At 58.4% G+C, this 12,723-nt stretch overlaps 4 protein-coding genes across 4 annotated transcripts; all 4 read right to left on the reverse strand.

The window, feature by feature from the left end:
• Window positions 1–585: 585 nt before the first annotated feature.
• On the reverse strand, window positions 586–2,283 carry LMXM_36_5160 (conserved hypothetical protein; the record flags this gene model as incomplete). Its single annotated transcript, XM_003874825.1, has 1 exon — window positions 586–2,283. The coding sequence occupies one exon, from the start codon at window positions 2,281–2,283 to the stop codon at window positions 586–588; it is 1,698 nt and encodes a 565-aa protein (XP_003874874.1).
• A 1,105-nt stretch (window positions 2,284–3,388) lies between these two features.
• On the reverse strand, window positions 3,389–4,018 carry LMXM_36_5170 (vacuolar protein sorting-associated protein-like protein; the record flags this gene model as incomplete). Its single annotated transcript, XM_003874826.1, has 1 exon — window positions 3,389–4,018. One exon carries the CDS (start codon window positions 4,016–4,018, stop codon window positions 3,389–3,391), a length of 630 nt encoding a protein of 209 aa, XP_003874875.1.
• A 1,755-nt stretch (window positions 4,019–5,773) lies between these two features.
• Window positions 5,774–7,372, reverse strand: LMXM_36_5180 (putative aldehyde dehydrogenase; the record flags this gene model as incomplete). The annotated part of the gene is made up of 1 exon (XM_003874827.1): window positions 5,774–7,372. The coding sequence occupies one exon, from the start codon at window positions 7,370–7,372 to the stop codon at window positions 5,774–5,776; it is 1,599 nt and encodes a 532-aa protein (XP_003874876.1).
• Window positions 7,373–8,197: 825 nt separating this feature from the next.
• Window positions 8,198–12,052, reverse strand: LMXM_36_5190 (putative helicase; the record flags this gene model as incomplete). Its single annotated transcript, XM_003874828.1, has 1 exon — window positions 8,198–12,052. One exon carries the CDS (start codon window positions 12,050–12,052, stop codon window positions 8,198–8,200), a length of 3,855 nt encoding a protein of 1,284 aa, XP_003874877.1.
• Window positions 12,053–12,723: the final 671 nt, after the last annotated feature.

Here is a 12,723-nt window from a genome sequence, read left to right on the forward strand (position 1 = left end):
ACGTGTAACGGAGGGAGAGAAGGGGGTACGTTAGAGTCGCGGCGCGGATTTCCTATCCGTAGCGGATCGGCGTTTTAAGAAATCCCCCCACTCGGCATTAACGAGACGAAGGTGAGAAGGAGGCACATAGAGGACGACAAGATGAGACGCATACAATATAGCATTCTGCACAGCTCTTCAAGGACCAAGGCGCACCAACAGAAACAGCTAAAGCCGTTTGCCTTGCTGCCCGCGTTGCGGGTCGTGGATGCAGTGAGCTGCAGACACGCACACACAGGCACATGGAGGAACACAATGCGTCCCACGAAGGGACGCAAACGGGTCAAGGACGCACCGAGAGACCCGCACCTGTAACCACACTAACGAAAAAAAGCGAACGTGACCGTTCCCTCTCCCACTTCCGCCATCCCCAAAAAAGAGGAGATGCACAACAGACACGTCATACTTCTTGTCAAAACCGCACTTCGCATCAGCTTTACGTGCCTGCGTTGTAGTTTAATCGGTCGTACGCGTTGGAGTCACTGAAAAATGGCACACACAAGACAACAGCAAGAGCGCACACACAAAAAAAAAGAACGTGCTACCTTAGTAGTCCACGCGCGCACGCTTCTGCGCCGCCCGCTCCTCTTCCAGCGCAGCTCGAAGAGGCGTCGTCATCTCGGGCAGCCCCATCGCCACGTACAAGTTCACCGCACTCTTCAGCGCCTCGACTCCTTGATTGAGCGGGAACAATCGTTGAGTGTGCCAGCGCAGCTCCTCGTCCTTCTGAAACCGCTCCATGACACCCGACATGCCAATCTCCTCCGCCACTCCTTTGAAGAGATACTGGATCATGAGCCGCTGCGATTCACTGTTCTCGACTATATCGAGACAGCTCAGGCAGCGGCTCCAGTACACCGAGTTGGTGCGGAGCAGATGGCTGTACACCTTGCACGTGTACTCGATCTGCTTCAACGTTAGCTCGCTGGCGCTCTCGTAGCGCGCGTGGAACGCCTCCACAAAGAAGGCCTGAAAGCGGGCGTTGCTCTTGCACAGTCGCTCCGCTGCCATGCTGTACATTTTGCGGTAGGCTCGCTCCTCGCAGCAGCCCTCAATCACCATGAAGCAGATGGTCCGCTCCGTCTGCGGTTGCATCTGTCGCAGAATCTTGTGCACCGCCTCATCGGCGCGGATGCTGCTGCGCATCGCCAGGTACACCTCGCGCCGGAGCTTGCGCTCCTCGGCGTCTATGAGAGTCTTGGACGCATCAAGCTCCGCACTCGTGGGTAACGAAGCGGCCTCGGATGCAGCCGCACCTGCCCCAGCAGATGGGCCATCGGCGGCCTCGTCGGCGTCTTCACCGCCTCCCTTCTCGTCCTCGTCCCCCTCGGCGTCTGCGACCTGCTGGAGCAGCTCCACCTCCCAGTCTTCGCCGAGAATAGCCTTGCGCACCGCTTCATACTGCTCCTCGTGAGTGTCGTACTCGGCATCGAACGCGTACCGGTCCAGCGTATCCTCTGTCGGGTACTTCTCGTCCAGATCCATCTCATGCGTCTGCTGCATCTCCAGGTCAAAGAGAACGAGGTAGTCCGGAATTGCCTCCTCCCTCTCCTTGCGCCGCTCCCACTCCTGCACCTCCTTCAGGCACGACTCGAGCACTGCCTGGGAGCGGGTAGACAGCCGCAGCTCCTCGTCATCCATGGCCAACAAATCTCGGAAAGGCGTCAGGATTTGCTCGTGGAAGGACCGTCGCTCTTTCAGCGACATCACCTTGAACGTCTCCCTGAACAGCTTCGCCGCTTGATCAACGTCCTCGTCGCTCCGCTTCTCCGACGTTAGATGCCGCAGTAAAAGTTGGTAGATGATGTCCACCTCGACAACGTTTAGCAGGAAGAGCCAACCCAGGTAGCGACTTGCGTTCTCGACGTAGCGCCAGTCCTTACGCAGGTAGGCACGACTCCACTGCACAACAAGGCGCCTGCAGAGCAGCTCAACGACCGTTGGAAGATCTTTGTTGATGCGGCTGGTCAAAGCAGCCAGTACCGGGGTAAGATCCGGATCTACCTGCTGCGTGCGCATCATACTACGCGCAAACAAGCCACGGCCGCGAATGAGGTTTTCCCGAAAGAGCTCCACGGCTGACTGTTCCAGGTTGTCTTTGTTCACCCTGTTCACCACGCCGGTGATACTACGGCTTAACGCGCGCCATGCCTCTTGCTGAAACGCCACCGAGCTCGTAGAGGTTAGTTCCTCAGACGACGAGGCCACTGCTTCACGCCGGTGAGGAGGAACGTAGCGAGACATAGAAGAAAAGCGACGCGAAAGCCGTCTCAAACGGCGATGTGCGTGAAGAAGCTGATCTGCTCGGCGCAGCAGAACCAGGGATGGGCTCCGCGAAAGCTAAAAAATGCGAAATGCGCACCGAGTGCGTCACGAGTTGCCGAAAATCCCCCGTCGTGTGCGCGTCCCTTTTGGAACTCTATGGGTACTCGGGTGTGGATGTCTCCGTCCGTGCGCTTGCTCGTGTGTGACCAGGGGTGGGGGTGGGGGTGGCTTGCATCACCAGAATAAGAGTGGGTGGGTGTGCCGGTAAGCCAGGTCCGGCGAGAGGCGGAGGAGAGGGAGAGACAGAGATCAGAGCGTCGACGACTAAGGTGCAGAGAAGCGTACAGCGAGTGAGGGACGGAGCAGGAAAACATGCAGCACGCACACATGAGTGTGCACCAAAAAGCAAGAAGGGGATAGTGTAACGAATGCGCCACGGTGTTGCGTACCATCCAGACGAGAATCGAGGTGGCGCGCGCATGCTGCCGAAATACTGCTTTCGAAAACAACAAAAAAAAACATAAATAAGGGGCAGGGAAAGAAAACGGTTTCCCTTTCCTCATGTGCACGCAGGCACGCATGCTCACTCTCGAGTCCCCCACCATGTCTCTCCGCGTGTGTATCTCTCTTTTTTTTTGCGTCTGTGTGCGGATGAATATACGTCCTTCCTGCCATAGAAAAAAAAAAGAAATTCGAAGAAAATAAAGAAGATCGAGAGGCGCAGGAGACAACGGGGATAAGATGGTGCCGCGAAGTGGTGGCAACGAGAAGAACTGCAAGTCGATCCGCCACAACGCGCACCAAGATGGCAGCCTCCGCTACCATCGCTACCACCGCCTCCATCAGACGTCTGCACAGGAGGAGGGGGATGAGAGTCACACGCCAACTCAGCTTCACAACTAATCCACATACAGAGGTACCACAGAGAGAAAAGAGCATTGACAGTGCACCCGAGCTGCTGTAGACCCGTCTGTCTTTGTTCCGCCGCCACAACAGCAGAGCGGAGAGCGAGAGACGCCAACCGTCCACTCCATGCATGTGCAGAAGTCCAAGAAAAAGAAAAGCTCTCCCTCCCTCTTTCCTCTTACCTTCTCATGGAAAGCGTCGGATCATTCTCTAAGAACGCCTTAAAGCAGGCATACCCGCGATCTAGGTCGTAGGCGAAGTCACGCGCAGCAGACTCGTCCAACATGTCCGCGGCGCTCATGCTGTCCAGACGTCGCTGCCAATTCTGCAAGCGCACGCAAAAGTCCTCCTTGCTCAGGCTCAGCTTTCTCAACACTTGCAGAAGGTCGCCGAGAGGTGGGTTAAGAACATCGACGGAGGTCTGCTGGAGCCGCAGAGAGTCAAGCAAGGTGATGAAGTGGTCGCTACACTCCACCGACTGGCGCGCGAGAAAGCGAGCGTTATTTTCGTTCGGGCTGCTCATCGGACCGTCCCGAATTGTCGCCCGTGCCGCCAGGCAGCGCGCGCAGTACTTGTCAAAGAAGTCATCGATCGTCGTGAAGTACGGGTTGCGTGCGCCCTGCAGGTGCGCAACGGTATTCTTGTACTTCTCTAGAAGCCTACGAACTGTGGAGTCATATTGATCTTGATTGATGAGGTCTCGACGGTTGGCCTTCTCGATCTGTTCGATGGCAATAATGACGGCAAAAAGATCGGCGAGGTAGTCGATGTGTTGCCGATCCTCAGGCGGGATTTCAATCGACGCCATCTTGTATATTCTTACCGGCTATATGGAACAGGCAGGTAAGTGGATGTCAGAAAAAAAATGTACACACATATAAATGTATGCGTGCACGCGCAAGGATACATGCAGCGGCTTGTGGTGTTGCAGTGGTTGGCGTTTGTGAGCGCTTCGAGTGGCGCAGATGAGATGGGCAACAACAACAAAAACAAAACGTACACGTAGAGACTTGGGGATGAAACGACGTGGCGAGCCTGACGGACAAACGTTACCGCAAACGGCGCAACGCTCACTCCTACGTGCACCAACTCACACATGCCACGCAATTCGAAGAACAACAACAGAAAGAGGGAAGAGAGGCAGGCGAGATGCGAAGTCAGGCTGGAGGTAGAGTACGACGGATAGGTTCGCACGAGCCATCTCATAGGTGCTACATCTTGACAACACCGATAAAACGCCGCATGCCAAAGATTCATCCTCCCACACACACACGAGCATCTGGTAGACTGCCCTTATCGCCGGGGCCTCCTATGCGGTCAGAAAACACAGGAAAAAGAAGGGTGCGTCCCGTCTCTGCCTGGGTGTCTTCCCACGATCCACTGATTCCCAGTGGTCCTTTTTTTTTGGGGGGGGGAGGCATTTTGTTGCCGCTGCATCCAGAGGAATACCCCAACAAAGCCTCTCTCGTGAATCACTGAGAAAAGGGCTGTCAACCCCACGCACCGCCTTCGATCCAGTGAGAGATGGAGAAAGACAAACAACGCCTATTGTCAACGAGACAACCATTGATATGAATACGAGACTTGTGCACGGCATGGAAGAAGTGCAAGTAGCACACTTTTTAGCATGAGAAATAAAGTTCTTTTTTTTGATTTGTAACGTGCCCATCCCACCACGAATATGTCAGCAACAGCGTATACACGCCTCCGCAACCACAGCGCCACAGCCCTCTGGCCGCAACATCTCCCGGTCGCCGAGAACGAATCGCGCCATGCGTCCAACAGCATCTGCCCACCCCTTCCTCGGCTACGTGCTGCGCGGTCGGCGTCGGAGGGCTCTGCTCGAGGGCGGTGGCGGTGGCGTCCGCCCTGCGGGGTTACAGGGGGTGGGGGCCGGGCGCGTGCCGGATGAGCTCCGAGGAACAAGTCGGCCAGCCTCCGGTGAGAGCCCTTCCGAGCCCCGGCAACCTGGTCGTGCGCCATGCTTCTCCCTCCACGTTCGGGTCCGGAGGACTCGAGGGCGCTGATTCGGGGCTCTCCCTCGCCATGCTCCCGGCACACGTGCCCTCCACATCGGCCCACCGGGTCGGGATGTCGGAGGTACCGTACGTGTTGCACATATGCGCTGTCGAGTTGATCGGTGTTCCTCTTCTTTAATACGCACTGAGTCCTCGACATGATTCCTGGCACGCTGGCACAGCTGTGATTATGTCAGCAAGTCTCCTCCGCACGGCACCAGCCAAGCCCTGCCAGCCGACACCAAGAGACCGGCCGGCACAGCTGAAAGCAGGTGGCAGGCCTTTGGCTTCTCCACAAAGCAGAAGTACCGATCCCGGATACCGCGCGCTCATGTGGCCGGCGTCCTCAAGGAAAGAGAATAAAATCGAAGAGCAAGAAAAAAAAGAAGACAGTCCATCTACAACCTGCACGTGTGCGGTTTTCGGGTCGCTGTCGATCACTCATAGCAATCGTCCTGCCCAGTGACCTCGGTGGGTATTGTGTTTTTTTTTCCTGACGCGACACGCCTTTCATGGTAGAGTGTGTGCGCGTGCAGCGGGGACGTTCACTTCTCCGTGCTGCTGATCTTCCATGGACAGAACATATACCTGCAGTGCGTGATGATGTACCACAGGCTCGACAGCATCTGCAAGATGCTTGTCGGGGCGGCAAAGGACAGCACATTGCGGAGCATCGCGTCTGTCTCGCGGCTGAACGGGTACCACCAGAGATTGCGTGGCAGCAAGCCGGAGGGCATCCGATCCGAGTTGATGCACTTTGCATTCACCATCTCCTTCAACCCCAGGTAGCCGTGCGTACGGCCGATTCCGCTCTCCTTCCACCCACCCCACGGCGCCTCCGACATTCCGTGAGAGTAGAGGTGATCGTTGATGGTGACCACCCCGCTTTCCAGCCGCATCGCCACCTCCTTGGCATGGTTCATGTTGCGAGAGTGCACACTGCTCGTGAGAGCCATGGTGCAGTCGTTCGCCATCTGGATGCCCTCCTCCTCCGTCTTGAAGGGTATCACGGGGAGGATCGGGCCGAAGGTTTCTTCCTTCATGATTCTCATCGATGGTGTGCAGCCGCTGAGGACCGTGGCTGGGTAGAAGAAACCGTTCTTTGGGCAGTTCGCGCTAGGCCGGCTCTGTGCCTCAATCTGGGCACCCTGCGCCAGCGCCTCTTTCACCTGCGCAGCAATCGTTTCGTACTGACCCCTGGTTGTGATGCAGCCAATGTCCACATCAAAGGCGCCGGTGTCCGGGCCATGGCGCAGCGCCTCTGTCTTTGCCTTCAGCTGGGCGAGGAACTCGGGGTAGATGGACTCGTCCACGTAGATGCGCTCCACGCCGCCGCAGCTCTGGCCGGCGTTCTGATAGCCACCCCAGCAAGCGCAGTTTACGGCGCGCTCAATCGAGGCATCCTTGAGTACCAACATCGGGTCGTTGCCGCCAAGCTCCAGGGACACCGGGGTCAGCGTCTTGGCCGCCTCGGCCATGAGCTTCTTGCCAACGCCGACGCTGCCAGTGAAGAAGAGCTTGTTGATGCCAGCCTCCAGCAGCGCTCGGCCGACCTCGGCGCCGCTGATGATGAGATGCTGAAAGAGTCCTACCGGCAACTCCCCCGCCTGCACCACTTCTTCAATGAAGCAGCCAACAGGGGTGGAGTTTGTAGCCACCTTCAGCAGTACCGCATTGCCGGCCATCAGTCCCATCAGTACCTCACCGAACGGAATGGAGAATGGGTAGTTCCACGGAGAGATGATGCCGACAACGCCCACCGGCTCGTAGTAGATTGTGTTCGACTTGTTGGCGAATAAAATGGAGCCGACCGGCAGCTTTTGCGGCACCAACACCTTCCTGGTGTTCTTGGCATACCAGTCGCACGCCAGGACTCCTGAGAGCACCTCCGTCGCGAGCGCATCCTGGCGAGTCTTACCGCTGCAAGACACGATCACGTCGGTCGCGCGATCGGCGTTGGAGGCGAGGAAGGTTTTCATCTTCTTTAAGTGCACCGCTCGCTGGTCGTACGTGAGCTGAGCCCAAGCCTTCTGCGCCACCCGTGCGTTCGCTACAGCCTTTACAATATCGGATGCCTGCTGCTGCACATACTTGCCCACCACCGCACCAGTGGCCGGGTTCTTGACGTCAAAGCACTGCGTCATCCTTTTTCCTTTGTTTTCTTTTTCCTGTGCTGTGGGTTAGTATGTGCAGTCGATGAGCCCCTGACTACCGCGGCACACGAGCGACGTTGACGGCAAGACTTTGGTTGTCTGTTTGTCTTGCTTGCGTGCCTTCGAGTGTGTGGCCGATTTCGTTCCCTCGCTAACGTGCTTTAGGCGTGTCTTTGCGGTGGACCCGATTGTGTGTGTGTGTGTGTGTGTGAGTGTGAGGGAGAGGGAGAAGGAGGGAGAGTGCACCACGTTCGGAGCGAAGCAGCACAAGAGAGAAGAAAGAGTGAGACGCTCTCATGAGGGCCACAGGCAGCAGGAACATCAACACGTCGAGTGAGGCAGAGCAACAGATGGGGACAGAGTGTGCTCACTGCCTTTCGGTGCGGTGGCAATCTTGGTGTCAAGCTGCCGCGCAGACGTCCCATTGGAGAGTCGCCATACGGACGCTTGGGGTACCCTACAGGGAATTCACGCAGGTCCTTTTCTAGATGCCATGTGTTCATTAGCGTCTACCTTGGCACCACCCTGAACGCCAAGTTGTGTATTGATGTTTGGTTTTCCTTCCAATTTTCTTTTTGGTCTCTTAGAAACACCTTTCTCCACGCATTGTCGCCCTCGCGTCCATGGCGCAGCGACAAGCGTGAGGCAGAACAACAAGGGGCGGCACCGAGACGAGAAGACGATCACCCAATGCCGCAGCGGAAAGGACAGAGAAACACCTGAAAAATGAATGCCACATTCTGTCCGTGCGGGTTGTGCCAGCTGCGCAGAAGCGCCGGAGCAATGTGTAGACCCTGGTGTTGTCTCACCCACCGTTCAGGAGCCTAGCCGGTACTCCACACGGAATCGCGGCTGAAAGAGGTCCATGTGCGCCTTCTCGAGGTCGGCGTTGTCACCGATGTTCTCGCCCATGTGAGCCCTGTACGACAAAACCAGCGCATTATACCTTTCCTCGGCATCTGCCCGGTGGCAGCGTCCGTACTGAAAGGCAAGAAACTGATCCACAGGGGCGTGCGCCTTGACAGCGATCTCGCGCTGCCGTTTGCGCACCGCGAGAAGAAGCGCAGCGGCAGACGAGCTTTCGGCGGAGGACACGGAGTCCACGGAACTGCCCTCCCTTTCGTGGAAAGCTGCGCCGCTGCCGAGGCTGGTAGACGACCACAACAGTGCATCGAGAAACGAGTTCGGCAGCCGTGTCCGCCACTTGGCATCGTCGTTGGCGACACACGCAGCAGACGAACCAAGCTCCTTTTCTCTTTCAGAAGAGCTATACATGGTGCCGCGCTGGTGGGGCGGTCCGCTGGCGTCCTCGTCGCCCCCCTCCGCCTCCTCCGCGGCATGGGCAGCGATCTCGCGCTGCAGCTCTTGGCCCGCCGCGCGATCCTCCGCATCCTCCACGTCTGCCATCGCCTCAAGAACATCCAGTGGCGACTCCGCTGTACCAGCGCTGTCGCTGGTATCGATGGGAGGCGCAGTGGCCCCGGATGCCACCGTGGCGTCCTCGTCGAGGTCGTGAAAGAAGCTGCGCAGGTTCACCGGGTTTGAAAGTGCAGCTAAGGCGGCGGCGGTGTCGCCGTACTGCTCGCTCACTCCAGCAATAGTGTGAAATTGGCCGCCCCGAATGACGACGTTGTTCAACTTCTTTCGCTCTCGCGCCTTCTCTAGGATGCTCTCCTCAACGGTGTGCTCGCTGATCAGGCGGTAGATGGTGACCGGGCGGGTCTGCCCGATCCGGTGGCATCGGTCCTGGGCCTGTAGATCCATGGTCGGGTTCCAGTCGCTGTCGTAGAAGATGACGGTGTCGGCGCCGGTGAGGTTGAGGCCAATGCCACCAGAGCGCGTGGAGAGAATCATGCACGTGATGCGCGGGTCGGCGTTGAAGCGGTCGACGTACTGCTGCCGCAGCTCCGCTTTGGTGGAGCCATCCAGTCGCGTGTATACGACCCCGATCAAGGCAAGGAAGCGCTCAAGGATGTTCAGCATGTGCACAAACTGGGTAAAAATGAGCATGCGGTGCCCGTCGTTCCGCATCTTCTTCAGTGCTGTTTCGAGAAACTGCAGTTTGCCGCAGTCATGGATGAGAAGACGCTTATCGGGGAAAAGAAAGCTGCGCCGCACCTGTATGGGCCACATCTCCTGCAGGAAGAAGGCGGCATCGTATCGCAGCCGAGGCGCCGCGCGGCCGCACTGAGCGGCATCCTGAGCCTTGGAGACAGCTCCGATCAGAGGCGCGCACCCTTCGCGATTGAGAACCTCGAACGGACCGGGGTGAGGAATCGGAAGCGACCACTGCAGCCTCGGCGGGTGCGCCGCCAACACTGCCGGGACGTACACGCACACTCGCTCGAGCACAGGAAGAAGGGCAGCGGCGCGCACGGCGATGGAGGGGCAGAGAGACGGGTGCCGCTGCGCTAAGACGGTTTGCCGAAGCGACAGCCGACACGTAGGTGGCACATATGTGTTCCGCGCCGTCTGAATAGCGTGGTAGCGCTGCCACTGCGCGGTCGTGGTTTGGTGGTGCCGCGAGCGGCTCTGTTGTCTGGCCTGGGCCAAGACGCTAACAAAGGCCGCTTTCAGGGCAGCGCTACAGTTGCACAGCTGAGGATCATCCGGGGCCGACTCGCGTCGGCGCCTTATCGGTCCTTCGAGGAAGGCGGGGCTGAATCGCTTCGCAAACGACGACATTGCATCCGCTGACGGCGCATCAGGTTGCTCTACGTGGGTGAGAAACAGCCACCACGGCGCGGGTGCTCCAGTGCCAGAGAGAAACCGATCTGATCGGCACTCGCGCGCGCAGACCGCCCAGTCCGAGCCTGACACCTCTGCCTGACTTTGCATGCTGTGCACCCTGCCGCCATCGTCATTTACATCAAGCACGTGGAAGCACGGAAAACGCCATCGGCCTCTGTCATCGTTGTCGAGGAGGAGCACCTCACGTGGCACCCGTAGTTCAACGACGGCGTCGTAGCTAAGAACCAGTGGAGAGGTGGTGGGTCGCTCCTCGAAGAGGTCGGGGTGGTCGCACACCTTGCGCAGCGCCAGTAGCACGCTCAGCACGCCGCCAGCGCCGCCACCGCCACGCAGTTTTTGCCGCGTTTCGGCGAGTTGCATGTAGTCATCGTACAGAAAACGCTGCCGACGTGAGAGGCGGCAGAGCACAACCTTTTCCGTCTTGGTAGGCAGTTGCGTCTCAACGTCCTTCTTGAGTCGCCGCAGCATGAATGGCCGAATGAGGGCCTGCAGTCGCCGCACAATGTCTTCATTCAACGTCGACCGTCCCGTTATCATCTCGTCCATCGGATTGCTGAACCACTCCTTGAACTCCGCGTTGGAGCGAAACGCCGAGGCGAAGGGGAGCAGGAAGTGGAAGAGGGACCAGAGCTCCATGATTGAGTTTTGCAGCGGGGTGCCGGATAGCAACAGGCGGTACTCTGCCTGCAGATCAAAGAGCGACTGCCACTTTAGGCTCATGAAGTTCTTGACGTGATGGGCTTCATCGAGGACGAGAAATCCCCACGGACGGCGGCGAAACACCTTACGGTCCTGCACGACCAAGTTGTACGAAGTCACACACACGTGAAAGGCGTCCTCGCTTGTCCACCCTTTGCGCAGCTGGTGGCGCTCCTTAGTGGACCCAATGTACGTGAGCACCTTGAGCCCCGGTGACCACCGCTCCAGCTCCGCCTTCCAGTTCAGCACGACAGTCGTCGGCACCACAATTAGGTGTGGCCCCCAGTCATTGCGGTATTCGGCGAAGTAGCAGAGGAGCGCAATGGTCTGCACGGTCTTGCCCAGCCCCATCTCGTCAGCGAGGATGCCGTTGAGGTTGTTTTCGTACAGGTGAACCATCCACCGTAGGGCGGAGCGCTGATAGTGCCGCAGCGGTCGCTGTCCGCCCTCCGTGTCCAGCAACGAAAGCGCCGCCTCAATCGGGGCGGTGTCGTCGTCGCCGACCGTGTCCCAGAAGGACGCATGTGCTGGCACGGTCACCGGGAACAAGGGCGGTGTACTGTCCAGCGGAGGCGCATCGGGGGTGTGGTGGTGCATTCCATTAGGACTGCAGTTGACGACCCGACCTTCCACGGAGGGTGCAGATGCGGAGGCTGGCCGTTTGCGGGCGGCGCTGAAAATACTCTCGAGGAGTTTGCGCGTCAGTTCCTCCGTCTCGCGCAGTAGATCCTCCTGCTTGCGGCGGTCGTGCTGGTGCTTCATCACATCGAACTCCACCTTTGCCAGCTGCTGGTACGCGTCGCCACGCCTGGACCAGTACCTGCGTACGCCGGCCGCGACGCGCTCGCCAGCGCGTACTCGCGCCTCACGCTGCTGTTGGCGCTGCTTCTCCGCGCGCTCTTGAAGCTCCACGTGGTAACGGCCGAGGTCTCGGACGAGGGATTGGCGAATATGCTTGAACTTGCGCTGCGACAGGAGTGACGCCTCACGTGATTGCAGAGAAGAGAGGGCTACACGCTGCCACAGAGGCAGCGGTACCGCGGGAGCAAGCGCAAAAGACGGCGGAGGAAATCGCTGTGAACGGCTGCGCTGAAGGAGCGGTACCAGCTCTGACATGTCGTCGTCATCTCTGTTCGCACCACCATCTGGGTGAGACTCGGTGATCGCTGGCACCAGCGCACAGGAAGTTGAGCAATCATAGTCTTTCTTCACGTCGTCCATCTGTGTGGCTGGCGCTTTCCTGTGTGTCGATGCGCGTACACACCACGCACGCAGGGAGAGGCACAAGTGCACACCTGCGGGTGTGTTTCATCTTATTTCAGACCAGAGCAGTGGCGCACGCATCAAGGGTGAGCAGCGCGACACACGCCGACGTATGCGGAGGAGGAGGGGGGAAGGGCAGCAGGCGGAGGAGGGGAGCCGGAAAAGAGGGATGAAGTCTCGAGAGTGTCGCGAAGGGCGTGTGCATCGAGAGAACACCAGTGAGGGTGCTGAAAGACAGGGAGAGAAAGGGTCCGCAGTGCTTGGACTCGAAACCGAGGAAAACGAGAGAGCACTCTGCAGGTTCTGTTGATGTGGTGTGCATCATGCTGGTATGACGTCTACCACGTGTGGATGGGTACCCGTTGTGCGTCTGTGCGGTGACAGAAGAGTTCTCGCGATGTATTAGAGATTCACGTAAAAGATGCACGCATCGGGCGCACATCACTGGTGACATTTTTGGCGGTCGTAACCGCCGCTACCCAGCCGTCGCGTACCCACTTCTTCAAGAGAAGGAGCTAGCACGTACCAGCACGTGATCCAATGCTTTCCTTTCGCTCCTCGTCGAAAGGAGAGCGCGTCTCCTCGCCGGAGGAGGCAAGCACACGTCCGTGACACACAGACACACACAC

The sequence above is a fragment of the Leishmania mexicana genome, chromosome 20 (assembly GCF_000234665.1).
Source record: "Leishmania mexicana MHOM/GT/2001/U1103 complete genome, chromosome 20".
Taxonomy (NCBI): domain Eukaryota; phylum Euglenozoa; class Kinetoplastea; order Trypanosomatida; family Trypanosomatidae; genus Leishmania; species Leishmania mexicana.